General features: G+C 40.7%; 2 protein-coding genes across 3 annotated transcripts in view; one reads left to right on the forward strand and one right to left on the reverse strand.

Moving 5' to 3' along the window:
- LOC307016329 (ubiquitin carboxyl-terminal hydrolase 43-like) overlaps nucleotides 1-14,884 on the reverse strand; it is a 127,344-nt gene extending 112,460 nt beyond the window's left edge. Inside the window, exons 1-2 of the mRNA XM_079645372.1 lie at nucleotides 14,278-14,884; nucleotides 13,082-13,330 (exon numbers count right to left, since the gene is read on the reverse strand). Of these exons, the coding sequence (XP_079501498.1) occupies nucleotides 13,082-13,330; nucleotides 14,278-14,616 (588 nt within the window). The 5' untranslated portion in view covers nucleotides 14,617-14,884. The remainder of the gene's footprint in view (nucleotides 1-13,081; nucleotides 13,331-14,277) is intronic.
- The window catches only part of LOC307016330 (phosphoinositide 3-kinase regulatory subunit 6-like), a 492,324-nt gene that overhangs the window by 388,123 nt on the left and 87,633 nt on the right, over nucleotides 1-16,568 (forward strand). The gene's annotated exons all lie outside the window — the stretch shown is intronic.

Here is a 16,568-nt window from a genome sequence, read left to right on the forward strand (position 1 = left end):
GCTTCAAATGGAGCTCATCGGCCTGCAGTGCAATTCTGAGCTCAAAGCCAAGTTCAGGGAAGTGAATGGGAAAGCAGACAAGCTTGGACAGTTCATGAGAGAATTGCCCCCCTCCTTCCCTGAGATTTCCAGGATGTTCAAGCGGACCATGTGCCTTTTTGGGAGCACATATATGTGTGAACAGCTCTTCTCCACCATGAACTTCAATAAGTCAAAGTACAGGTTCAGACTTACTGATGCACATCTTCAAGCCATGCTGAGGGTTTCAACTGCTTCCTCCCTCAAACCAAATGTGGCTCAGCTGTGTGAGAGGAAGCGCTGCCAGGTCTCTACCAGCAAGGAGTAGGCAAGAAAGACATAGTTATGTTGTGAAGAACAGTTCATGTTAAGAAGATGTTGAAGAACTGTTAATGTTGTATTTTTTAATAAATGTTTTGCGGAATACTTGAAGCGGCCCAGACTTGCCCAGACTCTACGTCCAGCGGCCCCCAGGTAAATTGAGTCTGAGACCCCTGCTTTATAGCCCAACATTAGCCACCTTTAGCTTAGCGGTGGTGACGTGAAGTCATGTGACCGTGCTCTAGTTCCTTTATAGCCCAACATAAGCCACCTTTAGCTTAGCGGTGGTGACGTGAAGTCATGTGACCGTGCTGTAGTTCCTTTATAGCCCAACATTAGCCTCCTTTAGCTTAGCGGTGGTGACGTGAAGTCATGTGACCGTGCTGTAGTTCCTTTATAGCCCAACATTAGCCTCCTTTAGCTTAGCGGTGGTGACGTGAAGTCATGTGACCGTGCTGTAGTTCCTTTATAGCCCAACATTAGCCTCCTTTAGCTTAGCGGTGGTGACATTAAGTCATGTGACCGTGCTGTAGTTCCTTTATAGCCCAACATTAGCCACCTTTAGCTTAGCGGTGGTGACGTGAAGTCATGTGACCGTGCTGTAGTTCCTTTATAGCCCAACATAAGCCACCTTTAGCTTAGCGGTGGTGACGTGAAGTCAAGTGAACGTGTTGTAGTTCCTTTATAGCCCAACATAAGCCACCTTTAGCTTAGCGGTGGTGACGTGAAGTCAAGTGAACGTGTTGTAGTTCCTTTATAGCCCAACATTAGCCTCCTTTAGCTTAGCGGTGGTGACGTGAAGTCAAGTGAACGTGTTGTAGTTCCTTTATAGCCCAACATAAGCCACCTTTAGCTTAGCGGTGGTGACGTGAAGTCAAGTGAACGTGTTGTAGTTCCTTTATAGCCCAACATTAGCCACCTTTAGCTTAGCGGTGGTGACGTGAAGTCAAGTGAACGTGTTGTAGTTCCTTTATAGCCCAACATTAGCCTCCTTTAGCTTAGCGGTGGTGACGTGAAGTCATGTGACCGTGCTGCAGTTTCTTCATAGTCCAACGTTAGCTTTTTACTTCAAAAATCATAGTGGTGTTAATATGTGGAGATTATCCTTTGTGGTATCGACGGACATCGAGAATCAGATGTCATCAAGAACGTCATTAGCCTAAAACAAGATGCATGCTTCAGAAAGTATCTCGGTAACGTCACCAACAACCAGCCCAAACTGCACTGCAGTTGTTTTGAATACAAGATGGTTATGTCATCTATTCTTTCAAATCATTTTAAAATAGGGCACTCAATGGAAACAGAGCCAGGTCTTTAAAGTAGTTTCGGATGTGCATCTTCTGACAAGTGGCAAAAAGTGGACATAAAAATTCATAAAACAGAGAAAAACTGCTGCTGGAGTTTCTCTAATCTTCTCTTATGATCTTGTCTTCAAAGAAACTTTATATTTCTCATAGATGTCCAAGTAAAATAGTGATGAGAGATGCACTCCAACACAGATTCATGCAATCATTAAAGATAAACATGTCTTAAAATACAAGAGGATACTGACGTCAACATTCTTTTGTAAATGCATTCTTTTAATCTGACACATGGCTGAATCTGTAAAGTATTGTGTTTGATCTGAATTTATTAATATTTGCAACCCTAAATGTGTATTTCGCACGGATCGAGTATTTTAGTTTTCAGTATATTCAGTTTTGAATCCTGTGAAACACTCAGGGTTACTGGGCTGGACTGCTGAGGCCACACACTAACCTGAATCTGTTGTGCAGCGGAGTAATAACAGTAATTACCTCCAGCCTTTTGAAGGTGGCAATTGTCTCGGTGAGATAATTGAGGTTGTGGGAAATGCCCTGTTTTTTATTGCTCTCTGGGACATAATGACCACTGGCCGGTCTGTATTGTGTGTAATCATCCAACTAAAAGATAGGGACACAGTTAGAACACACTCTGTCTTTCCCCCACATCAATTCAACTGTTTATCCATTCCTCTATACAGCAAGAAGGTATTTCTGTTTATCCATTCCTCTATACTGCAAGAAGGTATTTCTGTTTATCCATTATGTTAGAGAACTGTGTGACCTGTTTACTATAGCTGTCTGTTAGCCCATTATCCATAATTTTAGCTAACTATTAACGTTTAAATGGTGAGCCAAAAATGTTGGATATGTTAAAATAGTGATATGTTAACTTAAAGTGCTAACCAATTGATAAACAGTGTTAATTTTAAACTGTTTATCCATTGGTTAGCTCTTAATTTTAACAAATATTTCATTACTTTTAGCTAGCTCAAATGTTGTGGCTAGTTTGGACCTCCATTTATTTTCTATTGAGTAAAGCAAATAGCTCCGATCACACTGATTGGCGAGCTATGCAAAAAAAAGGGATGGCTTGAAAGTTTAATACCCTCAACTAAGGGGAGAAATGTGTCTTACGGCAAACTTACGACTAAAAACCAATGCAGTATGTAATAATAATAATACATTTAATTTATAAAGGTGCCTTTCAAGGCTCTCTCTAAGTTATATAATCAATAAAAACCGAGGACGTGTGATGTGATTAGGGTGGATGTGCCAGTGTGAAGAGATACGTTTTGAAACGTGTTTTGAGAATGGAGAGAGAGTCATTATTCGGGATGTTTAATCTGTTCAAGCTTTTCTTTGACCCTGGCCGACAGGTTTACTGTAAATAGAAATAAAGTGCTGCTTGGCACAACGTCATGTACAGTATGTGAGAAAGTGTAGGTTGCTTATTTACACCATGGCTGAAGTCGAATAGTCCATTTAGCTTAGGAACCTTCCTAATGGGGTGAAATGACCCGGAAGTCCCTCAGTGGCAGCCATGATAAGTGCCGTTTGAATTCTCCAAATGAAAGGAAAGGAGGTTTCAAATTTCCTTTATAACCTCCTTTAGCTTAGGAACCACTGGACCTCCCTTGACGAAAGGAGAGGAGAAAATGCTGCCCCACAATGCCTTGCAGCCGCAGCATTTGCCGTCACACAAGAGTCGGCCGTTCACGGAAACAACCGATTATGACGGAGAAATTATATCATGAAAGTTACGGTGCTTATTAAGCTTTTTAAAACGTATGTGGTAAGTTGCCAAAGTGCTTTGTTCTGAACGTTCATCAGTATTATAATCAAAAAGAGAAATATGAACGTTAGTTTTTACTGAAATTATCAAATAAAGTCAACATTTCAAAGTCTTTACTGAGCTGTGTGGGGGGTTTGTTCAACTTTTAAAAGATGTTTGAATGGTGATAGACACATTGATAGATGTTAAGGACTAACGTTTATAATAAATACATTTGTATTGATTTTAAGATCTTTTCATAGTTCATACAATCTTTGGGATCATTTGTATTAATGTGGACCGGAGGGAGAGGGTGACGAGGGTAAGTTTCACTTTCCTTTTTTATTTCAATTCCAACTTTAGTCATGAAGAATATTTTTCTCTGTTGTCCACGTTCATAAAGCATAAAGCAACAGCGTCAGAGCACGGTGCAGAGTCTCTAGATGAGTTTAGTCCCTCCTTCTTATTAATCATCTATGTTGTAGTCCTCTATAGAAAACTGTAGTTTCCATAGTTTCCCCACAGCAGCAGACGCACATTCATGACGTCCGCTGGCGCATCATAAACACGTCGGATAGTGAAAGTGCAGTCGGATTCTCTAAAGTACCGCAGTCTCTTCTCCTAAGTCCTTTTGAATTCTCCTATCCACTATCCCTTAACCCTGTGACGTTTCACTCAGAGGTCAAGGAATAGACGATAGGGTTAGACGTTAGGAGCTGTTAGGAGTTTTAGATTATCCGACCGCAACCAATGATTGCTAACAGCGTTTCCGCCAGGGGGGCTTCTTGCAGTCATTTGACGCCCTTATTCAGCTCGGAACGCCCTGAACTCAAGCCGAGGGCGTCGACAAAAAATAATAATTTGAGAGAAGATCGAGAGTTTTTATCGCTTGAAATGACGAAAAGGAAAAAGGACAAGGAATTCCCTCTGTTGGAGGAGCAAAGGACTCTGGTGGGATTATTTTCGGAGTATTAAAGATCGTTTCCCAGACATCGGCAGGACAACACGGAACGTGCACGATTTGGACACGATGGGGGGGGGGGGGGGGGGGGGGGGCGGGGGTACTAATGGAGCACGCGCGTGAGCTGCGAGTGCCGGAGCCTCGCAGCGGCGAAACTGAGGCTCCGTGGTAAACTGTGGTAACATGAAGAGCCGTTTGGGAGCCGAAACAGGTGGTGCTTTAAGAGAGTCAAATGATCCGGCGAACTAACGTAAAGAGACAGTGGCCGTTTCTCAATCTCGAGGATGCTGGCTTGGTAGTCGCGTACTTCCAAGTCACTTCCTTCAGAAACGAAGCCAGTATGCTTCCAAGCCACGGCTTCGGAAAACGAAGAAGAATGGAACAGGCTAACAAGTGTGCCACTCTCTCTAACGGTTTCAACATAAATTGTACCGAAAATAAATACCTCACGATGTCTATCTAATTATGAACTTGCTTTACTTTCACGGAACACATTTTTGGTGATAACGAATGCAACAAAGTAACATATTTACCAACACATGTTCTACGCCACTACATACTTTCGTTTAAATGTGTGCTGCGTCGGTTCAGCCATTCTCCGCAAGGGTTTTTGAAATTGGTCCGTGCGCAAAGCATTGTGGGAATTTTAAGGACGCGGAGTCTACCCATGTGCAGCCTCGAAATTTCCCCCAAACCAAGGACGCGGCCTCGGTCGAATTCCAAGTATGCTGGAGATTGGAACAGTCCTTCGGTGGCACTCGATGACGTAGCATCCTTGTAATATTGGCTTGGAAGCCAGCATCCTCAAGATTGAAAAACGGCCAGTATCTATAAGGGACGGCTCGATTAAAAATCCCCCCCATACCCCCCGCTCTCGGGGTGGACGCCCTCTCAGCCCTGGTCTGGCGGAAACACTGATTGCTAATATCAAAATGCAACTAAGTTTAGCTCGTTTAGCCGCCACAACAAGCGAGAAGTGGTGATGATGCACACATTTGCGACTTCTCTTTTCGACACATGGCACTCAACTGTTGAAGGGTCCTAAAACCCAAATGTGAGTCAACATTTCTGGCCCTTCCTGTTCCCTCGTCTGGTAGTCAATGGATTTTGAATGGTTACAAGCAAGCCAGGTCAACCTAGAAAAAAAACGTCATCACTGCACCACTCTAATCTTTCCTCACACTTGTATCAAAATGAAGGAGCCAGCTTAAGTATTTTGCTGCTGCATTTCAAAGCAGTCACATTTAACACTGATTCTCTTTCTTCTCTCCCCTGTCCACCGCAATTCCTCGAATTCCACAATTTCCTCTTATCTCATGAGACTCAGATATCAAATATTTTCCGGGACAGCGATCACAGGGAACAGCAAGGAAACATCTTGCCAGGATTAAAAGATAGATTCAAAGTAAAAACACTAAACAGCCCTCCCTTGTGTGTGATTAGATGTTTCCTGTGTTAAAGCACACACAAACAAACACACACATTGCTGTGGTTTGAGACTGTAGGAGGTCCAGGGTTCAAGAAGCTTAGGCCTTCTGAAATTGCCTGTTGAGTAATAACAGAGCAGCCTGCAGGGAGGTATTATACAATAATCAGAAAGCTACAAGGCTTGGGAGGAAGAATGTGCTTCCAGTTACGGGAACTCCAGGTACAACAATCATGCAAACAGATCAGTCTTTATTTAAAATGCTTAATTCATCTATTGTTCCATTATGAGTCTTTGCAGGCCTCTGTCTGACAGGACTCAGTTGAAGCAGCCAGATTAAAAGGTTTACCTAAAGTCACATCACATGAATTTTGATAAGAAAAGATGAAAGGGAAGAGGGATATCACTTTTCTGACAACTAACCTGCCGAAGGGACGTTCACTCTGCACATGTGGAATCATTGACTTTGAACAAAAGTTCTTCAAAGTTGATCAAATAGTTGGTATAGCTGTGCTTATTTGTGCTACTTTGGCAAAATAGTGGTTAAGGAAAAAGTCCTAAAAAATGAGTCAGCCTTTTCACACAATGGTCAATGGTTTTCTGAACGTGTTTTGGTTGTTGAAACAAGGTCTGTGGTTAACAAAAGCTGAAGTGATTTTAACGTGTTGTTCTACTACATAAAATATGTCATTAAATACCCCACTAGTGAATTTAAAAACATAGGTTGCTAACAAGTGTCTAAATGAGACGACTAAATGTCATCACGCCCAACATTAGCCACCTTTAGCTCAGCGGTGGTGACATGAAGTCATGTGACCGTGCTGTAGTTCCTTTATAGCCCAACATTAGCCACCTTCAGCTTAGCGGTGGTGACGTGAAGTCATGTGACCGTGCTGTAGTTCCTTTATAGCCCAGCAGTAGCCACCTTCAGCTTAGCGGTGGTGACGTGAAGTCATGTGACCGTGCTGTAGTTCCTTTATAGCCCAACATTAGCCACCTTCAGCTTAGCGGTGGTGACGTGAAGTCATGTGACCGTGCTGTAGTTCCTTTATAGCCCAGCAGTAGCCTCCTTTAGCTTAGCGGTGGTGAAGTGAAGTCATGTTACCGTGCTGTAGTTCCTTTATAGCCCAGCAGTAGCCTCCTTTAGCTTAGCGGTGGTGACGTGAAGTCATGTGACCGTGCTGTAGTTCCTTTATAGCCCAGCAGTAGCCTCCTTTAGCTTAGCGGTGGTGACGTGAAGTCATGTGACCGTGCTGTAGTTCCTTTATAGTCCAGCAGTAGCCTCCTTTAGTTTAGCGGTGGTGAAGGGAAGTCATGTGACCGTGATGTAATTCCTTTATAGCCCAACGTTAGGGTCGATCTACAAAAAAACATCAACCCTGCACCACTATATGTTCTGAGCCTCCACCCTCACACAGATGTGTCGCAGTTGAAGGTTTTGAGTTTCTTCAACCTGGGAGCAGATGTGTGCTTTTGATCTGGACAGTTCCAGTGTATTTTCTGCATACCCCTGCAGGGTGGTGTTTGCTCAGAGAGGCCGACACAGGGTCAAAATCTGAAACTCAAACAGTTACTCAATAGCAAATTTCTCCGTTTCCATAACATATAAGAGGCCTGAGAAAGTTAGGGAGTGAGGGTGAGCTGAGCAGGAATGTCTTCCTCCCTCCATTAGTTATTGATGGGCCTGTTTAGGAAGCTAAATGTGTGTTGTGACGACAGAAGGTCCTGCTCACTGGAATGTGTCAATATTTGCCGTCTCCATGTTGATTTTTTAATGATTATTCATGCTGCTGGTTGCAGTAAATCAGGCAGTTCACAGTTACAGCAGGGTTACATGAACTTCCAGCGTATACAGTAGGCTACATGGAACTATTGTGGAGTTAAAAAAAAAATATTATAATAATTTCATCATAACAATAATTATCCACATATACAATTGGATTACTGATTAGTCAACCCAGTGTCACGGCATTTCGTGTTAAAGTCCGACATTATACAATTTAAAATAAAAACAATAATCGTGGCTTGATATTGAGTAAGACCTGACCGGACAAAAAGACATGGTGCAGGCACGAAACATACTACCAATAGAAATACATTGCTTTTAAAACCGTTCTGTGTGACACGAAAAAAACACAATGTTGGTGAACACAAATCAATAGATTAAATTAATTTTGTGACTATTATACGAAATGCCGTGAGACTGGGTTGGATTAGTGCAGAAAACTATCTCTGAGGCAAAGAAACGTTTATGAAAAAATGTTTTTGTTCAGCAGGGTAATCTCCACATATTTTCCAGTTCAATACACTCAATCCTGCACCACTCTATGGGTTCAAATGAAACACACTGGAAGCTAATTATTCTTACTAAGCCTGGCAGCTAGCTCTGTTAGCCAGCTAGCTTGTAAAGTATACACATTACTTTTAGAATAGATAGATAAATAGATAGATAGCCAACTTGTTAGATAGCTAACGTTTGCTACTTAGCTTTTTAGATAGATAACTAACGTTTGCTAGTTAATTTTTTAGATAGATAGCTAATGTTTGCTAGTTAGCTTTTTAAGATAGATCTATAGCCATTGATGCTAGTAAGCTTTTTAGATGGATAGCTAACGTTTACTAGTAAGCTTTTTAGATAGAAAGCTAACATTTGCTAGTTAACTTTTTAGATAGATCTATAGCTAACGTTTGCTAGTTAACTTTTTAGATGGATAGCTAACATTTGCTAGTTAGCTTTTTTAAATAGATAGCTAACATTTGCTAGTTAGCTTTTTAGATAGATCTATAGTGTTTGCTAGTTAACTTTCTAGATAGATAGCTAACATTTACTAGTTAGTTTTTTAGATAGATCTATAGCTAATGTTTGCTAGTTAACTTTTTAGATAGATAGCTAACGTTTGCTAGTTAACTTTTTAGATAGATAGTTAACATTTGCTAGTTAGCTTTTTAGATAGATCTATAGCTAATGTTTGCTAGTTAACTTTCTAGATAGATAGCTAACGTTTGCTAGTTAACTTTTTAGATAGATAGCTCACATTTGCTAGTTAGCTTTTTAGATAGATCTATAGCTAATGTTTGCTAGTTAACTTTCTAGATAGATAGCTAACGTTTGCTAGTTAACTTTTTAGATAGATAGCTAACATTTGCTAGTTAGCTTTTTTAAATAGATAGCTGTGTTTTGCTAGGTAGCTAGCTAGCAAACGTTCACGAGTTAAGTCGCACACTGACAACTTAAAAAGGTTTATAGTTTATACATTTTAACACTGTGGACTGTTGCCTTCCTTTCTGGCATTGAGAGATATTGCAGGACAAAACGTTAAAATCTCTTCAGCTTGTGTTAACCACATAACTTATTTCAGGCACCTAACCAAACATACCTTCAGAACACCATTGACTTCCAGACGAGGTAACAGCAACTGCCAAAATGCTAACTCATTCCTGCACCACTACACAGTTCTCCATAAACAGGGTCAGGATATTCCAGAAGCCATTTCTTACAGGATGATTTTAATTTCCAAGAATAGATCCATTGTGGAGTTCTTTTGTTCGCTGACTCCATATTATCTACGTCTTGCCTTGAACTACGGCTCAAAGAAATCCCGAGCAAAGAGCTGCAGGCGGATAAAGCACCGTTGGTTTTTCTCTCCTCTATCTGCAGCGTGGGCAGAGAGGAGAAGCCTGAGGGTCTCCTGATAGGACTCTACTGTCACTGATCCTCTGGGGGGGGGAGATTCTTAAGTGGAGAGAAAACCATCTCCTATATGAACCAGCGCGCTTTGCATCACAGCAGCAACACTGCGAAATAAACTCTGCAGACCTAAATGGCCTTCATTAAATGTAAGAAGAGCATTGGCTTCATTTATGTAGAAGCTAAGAGGGGCAATAGCTATAGAGGGAAAAATGTGAACAAACCAAAGAATAAATATATTAAAGATCTGTCAGCATGTGTTGCTTTAGAAAAACTAACATACATTACTAAAGGATGTCCGTTTTTGAAAATATCTGGGGGAGCTTCATGGAGTTTTTGAAAAATAATGATGGTAATGATCAATAAAACCAAAGACCGGGGCAACGGGAATAATATTATAAAGTGTAGTAGCCATACTTGCCAACCTTGAGACCTCAGAAATCATTTCAAAATGCAAAATGGGCGGGGGGTGGGGGGGGGGGGGGGGGGTGCTAGTGGATCGCCGGAGCTGTCAGATTAACATTAACATGCTTATATTGTAGTTTTAAGTGCAATGCCTTGCGGCCTGTAGCACCATGCTTGATGGAGCATATGTGTGGGCAGGAAAGGAGTGAGCAGAGAGTAGAGTAGTTGTCGATTTGTGTTCTGTTTTCTGTGACTATCTGCCTCACCCTCTCAGACTTTCAGTTGCGCGAGCTACTAAAGAGACGTGTTACCATGGAAACCAAACAATGGTGTAGCTGTATTAAAGTCCGAGTGGAAACAGTCGTGTGTAAATCTGATTTTGTCAGAAATCGGGATAAATATGACCCCGGGAGGAGGGCAATTAAATCGGGAGTGTCCCGCGAAAATCGGGAGGGTTGACAAGTATGGTAGTAGCCCACGTCATATTCTTTCAGTTATCCCTGTATCATCTGTACAGTAATAATAATAATAATGCATCACATTTTTTATTAGAGCGCTTTTGCAGGTGCTCAAAGCGCTTTACAATTACACATTACACATATTAGACATGTAAGAGTCATTACTGTGGACATTACCCACAGGAGCAAATTTGGGTGTAGTGTCTTGCTCAAGGACACAACGGCCTGACTCAGTGGCGGCCAGGGCGGGTTTCGACTGGAGTTCACCAACGACCCTTGATCTGATGATCAACGCTCTAACCCACTGCGCCAAAATCGCCCCATAAATATATATACTGACCTGTGTTTATTTACCTTGCCTATTCATTTGATTGTACACTGTATCTGCCACCTAGACTGACCGTTTCATGTATGTGTACTGTTCGTTATATTTGAAAACTTCAATACAAATATTCTTTTTTAAAAAAAAATAAAAAAAAGATAATTTACTTTAACTATCCCCCTTATTTAAAGCAGTATTTTGCACCTTACTCGTAAAAAGTTAGACACTCTGTCCAGATGTATTTCTCTGTCCCCTCTGCAAAACAGAAGAGCGTTGATGTTGAAAGCCCCAACAGACTGCTATTAGATCTCTGTCATCACTGGGTATGTTTCAGCATCATCATCTCACTTTCAGCTGCTCTTGTTGTTGATGAAACCGATCAATTAGACACTACCGTCTATCAAACTGAATGATTGTGTTGTGTGTATTACTTCATAAATTGTACTTCACAGACTGTACGTGGTTTGTCCTTTTTTGTCATCTTTTGCTTTCTGTTGTTTTGTTCATGTATGTCAGGTAAGACGTTGCTTTTGTCAGGACCCCCTTGAAAACGAGATGGTGCATCTCAAGGGGTTCATCCTAATAAATACATTTCTATGTATATGTAAAGTATTGTAGCGACCCTATAGGGTGCTGGGTGTGTCCCTCAAGCATCCCCCGTCTCTCTGCCAATCACAGAGCTGCACAGTAATGCTGGTCGGTGTGCGGGCCTGTGGTTGGGGGAGCAGAGGGGGGAGGGCAGGGGAGTTGTGATGTTGACCCTGCTTTTGTGTGTGAGTTAGGGAGTTGAGTGCTGAGTGATGTTGAACCTGCAACCTGTAACCTGTATCCTATATCTGTATGCTATCAAAGGAGTTATTAAACCTAATAACTTGAAGCCTGTTTCCGACTCCTATTGTCGAACGTTACAGTATATATGATATTGGCTTTTGTTCAGGCAATCAAGAATATGCATTGGAATGAAAAACAGACTCATAGGCTCTGGTTGATCTTTTAAAATGATTGTAATATGTATGATTTAGTTCTATTTCTATTTTGAGATATTATGATTTCTACTCTTTTAATTTGTTATCATGTGCAAAGCCTTGTTTTGCTTTATGCTGCTGCAACAAAATGTTTTCCCAATTTGGGATTAATAAAGTACATCCTATCTTATCTTATATTTATTTTTAAGCGTCTGCATTGTATTATTATTCTAGTTCCTGTGCATGACTTTGTTAGCTTCCTCCTTGACACACGTTTAATTTTTTGCCTCCAACGGCATGAGGGGAAGATAACGATTGCTATTCTATTGGCAATTATAGGAAATGATGAAATCCGTGTGACACCTCTCTGAGTGTCTGAATGTTACTGCTGCTCCGTGCACTTCATCTTGGTGTTTATGAAAGCAGACTGTGGGAATAACATGTGATTATGATCGACTAAACAGCGAGTTGACTGTGCACTTAAGGGACTTATAGTATCAGAGTTTTGTTTAGTTAATGATAACCACTGGAACGGTGAGACTGTTAAGTGCACTTATTACCCGTGGTGGGAAGCGCTGTACTTAAATATAATCTGAAGGTACTTCTAATTGAGTATTTCCCTTTTTCTGCCACTTTATTCTTCTACTCCACTACAGCTCATCTCAAATAGTGTCATGTTTACTCCACGACTTCCGTTCGACACTTTTTACATACATAACGTGATGTGTTTATATACTACTTATCTTCTCAGTAGTACACACAGTAACCAAACGTTGCTCCATATCGACACATTTCGACATTAAAAAGGGTCTTATTTATAATTCTTAGAGATGAAAACTGAATATTTAAATATTTATAATTCTAAAACATTTCTAAAAGAGCCATTCTGCATAACGAGTACTTTGGTTTTTGGTCGTTTGAGTTCATTTTGATGGAAATACTCGTTTTCTTTTACTTAAGGAACATTGTTAACTCAGGACTTTTTCCAGTATTGGAGTATTTTGACTGTGGTATTAATACTTTTACTGAAGTAAGTACTTCTTCCACCTTTGCTCATTACTGAACCCCCAAGCGAGCTGTAGACTGAACTTTATATGATTATTTTCATTTCTATTTGTTAATGCTGTTAATAACTGCAATATATACCTGGCTGCTATCTTCAGAACTGTTACAGGATGTGTATTTTGTAAATTGTGTAATATTTAAATGTTTTGTATGCATGCTTCTTAGTTAACAATAAGCTGTCTTTGGCTCTTATCTGCTGTAAGAAATGTAACTTCCCCCTCTGTGGGACTAATGAAAGTATTCTGATTCTGATTCTGGTAAACTTCTATATGTGTATTTTGGATGCTTTCTGTACTGAAAATCTCAAACCAAGCAGTAGATGCTCTTTCTTTCACACCTCCTTACACTGACAGCACATAATGCAGATGTTTGGGTACCTTAAAGTCCACAGACAGCTGAGGGCTGTACTCCAGAGTCCACAGAGCGCGCACCAGAGCCGCCAGCTGCTCCGTCACTTCTCCTTTGTCCAGCCGGCTCTGCTCGCTCCTCAGTAGCCCGTTGATCCTCCCCAGGTCCACTCTGTACCTCTGCAGCCCCAGATACTCCGCCAGCAGGTCCGTGTTGCTCAGGCACTGCACCACGGCGTTCATGAAGCACGTGTTCCCGTGGTTCTTCAGACCCTGAACCTGTCGTGGGGAAAACACCACTGTCAGAACAAGGAGCCGAACAGGTGGATTCAGGTGCAGCCAAAAGGGATTTATTCAATACTTATAGGTAAACAAAACAAATCCTGTGTGTTCTGGTCTTCTTTTATAGCCTTCATATATTCCCCTGGAATGACTTTTTCACTTGCTTCATACCAACATACTGTATGTTCAATGGCATATTTAATCATAGTATTTCAGATCAGAATACCTTTATTCCTCCCAGAGGGGAAATTTACATTTATGAATTAAAAAATTACCAAATTCTCTTTATTCTATATTGTGTCTGGACTCAACTTTCTTATTTATACCTGACCTATAGTGTAGGCCTATTACATGTTCTACACTGAAGTTTGTAATGTGTATACCTCCTTATACTGTCCATAGTATAAATACTGGCAGATATTATATTATACTATAGAAGTTACTCTGCACTTTACTACTGTGTTGTACTTCTGGGTATCAGCTCATGTCGCTGTCTTGGTACTCTGTGCAATGACAATGAAGTGTAATCTCATCTAATCTACTCCTGTCTTAATATGTGGATAATTATATCAGGCTCACAGTGACATTATCTTAGTTAATTAATAATAATAATAATAATAATAATAATAATAATAATGATAATGATAATGATAATAATAATAATAATAATAATAATAATAATAATAATAATAATAATAATAATAATAATACATGAGACTTGTATAGCGGTTTTCAGGAAACTCAAAGAGGCTTTGACAGAGAAAAAAAAAATACAAAAAGAGATTGTTGATATTCAACAGTTGCTGTGGTTGTGTATCATTGCTCAACACATTTGAAATCTGCTATAATACACTGAGAGCTATTGTATTTAATGAGGGCATTCTCTAATAACCTAATTAAATACACACTCTGTTAATGTAGTACAGGTTAACTCTCCTACCCACCCCGGGCACTCTGTCCGCGTACTGGTGCCGCAGCTTCTCCCTGCCGGTGTTCAGGGACCAGGACTCGCTGCTGCAGGGCTTCACGTTTCGATCCCAGCTCACATGCATCTCCTCCTTGATGCCCGTGGAGCTCAGGACGCACGGAGTTCCATCTCCAAACCCTCCGTCGTCCTCCTCCGCGCCCTGCTGCGCGTCCCCAAAGCGCGTCAACGTGCCCAAAGTTTTGATGATTCTGCTCATAAAGCTGCCCACAGACTTCAGGGACTTCCTCTTGAACAGCTTCCCGCCGCCGGGTTTCTTCTCTTTGCGCTCCTGCTGCTTCCTGCTCGGCTTCTCCATGCTGCTACTTCTCGGACTGGAGATGGTGATGGAGTGAGTTGTTCCGGTGCCGGTGGCGAGTCACTTCTTCTTCTTCTCCAACAGTGTCCCCTGTCCGGGTGAAAGCGCGCAGAGGTGACGCCATGCTGGAGGCACCGCTCACTGTTTTCCTCCCCCTTCCTCCTCACCCATCGCTGCACTTACTGAAGGCGCTCATTATGTCCGCAATCCAGCGTCATGATGCCCGGTACAGCCTGCTCCTCTGCTCCCTCTCAGAGCTCCGCACCGAGCCGGAGAAGCTGCTGATTGTGAAGCTGCCTCCTCCCACTCTCCCCCCACTCTCCCCCACCTCTCTCTCTCTCTCTCTGCACATGGGGAGATAGTCACACTGGGCCTAAAGAGACCTGTTTTTATTTCAATGGTGGGAAAAGTACTAAAATAGATTATCTAACTAAAATCAGAGGTCGAATTAACTAAGAACATTTACTCAAGTACTGTAGTCTGTACTTAAAGACAATATTGAGATATTTGTACTTTACTTGGGTATTTATGTAATGCTATACTTTGTACTTCTACCCCACTAAGATTTACACAGAGAAGACTTTCTTACCGTCCCTTATTAAATCCTTTTTATGGCTTGCTTTCGAAAACAGTGTTTCTACACATTTCTTCAAGGCACCTGTCACTGCGATACTGATTTTTACCTTGTTTACGGCATGAAAAAGGATAGAAGTATGAGATATATGTGGTTGAGTAGTACATTGTTCAAATACTGAACTTAAGTACAATTTAGCGATACTTGTACTTTACTTGAGTATTTCCATTTTATGCTACTTTGTACTTCTACTCCACTACATGTATTTAATCCCTTTAGTTACTTCACAGATGTGGATGAATGATGTGAAATATAATCAAGTGTTAAATCAGACTTTAGTTCCACCTGGAGTAAATCCACCAGCTACCCTGCAGTATACAAAGTCATTCAAACTAGCTGCACCTTTACCAGCTTTGAGAACACTTTCATGATCAATCATTATAAAACATATCATATCTATTATTCTGAAATGGACCAATCTGCACAATGACTACTTTTACTGTTTCTACTTTCACTATATTTTGATGAGAATACTTTTCTACTTTCACTTGAGGAACATTTTGAATGCAGGACTTTTACTGTAAGAGAGTATTCCTACACTCTGGTACTTCTACTTTTACTCAAGTACAAGATCTGAGTACTTCTACTTTTACTCAAGTACACGATCTGAGTACTTCTACTTTTACTCAAGTACAAGATCTGAGTACTTCTACTTTTACTCAAGTACAAGATCTGAGTACTTCTACTTTTACTCAAGTACAAGATCTGAGTACTTCTACTTTTACTCAAGTACAAGACCTGAGTACTTCTCCTTTTACTCACGAACAAGCTCTGAGTACTTCTACTTTTACTCAAGTACAAGATCTGAGTACTTCTACTTTTACTCAAGTACAAGATCTGAGTACTTCTACTTTTACTCAAGTACACGATCTGAGTACTTCTAAATATACTTAAGTACCATATGTTTTTTTGGTTGCTCATTTTTACTTTAACTTCTTGTCTTTAGACACATATTTTTTGTATTGCAAGTTTTTACTTCAACTCTTTCTGTTTATATATATTTTGTCTATTTTATTCTACATTTTCCGTTCACTTAAACACAATATGTCATATTGATGTATCCACCTGTTAATGAGTGTAATGTAATGTCTTCTAAACATGTTTCCACCGTCCCCAGTCTCCACTACTTAGATCCCCTAAAAGCAGAGGTGAAATGTAACCAAGTACATTTACTCAAGTACTATTTGGACAAACTTTTACTTTGAGTATTCCCATGTCATGGTACTTTATACTTCTACTCCACTACATTAAAAAAGGGCAAATGTTGTAACTTGAAACGTGACCTTGAGAAACAACAGCAGTCCTCCCTTGGGAACAT

Source organism: Notothenia rossii (assembly GCF_949606895.1).
Source record: "Notothenia rossii genome assembly, chromosome: 8".
Classification (NCBI taxonomy): domain Eukaryota; kingdom Metazoa; phylum Chordata; class Actinopteri; order Perciformes; family Nototheniidae; genus Notothenia; species Notothenia rossii.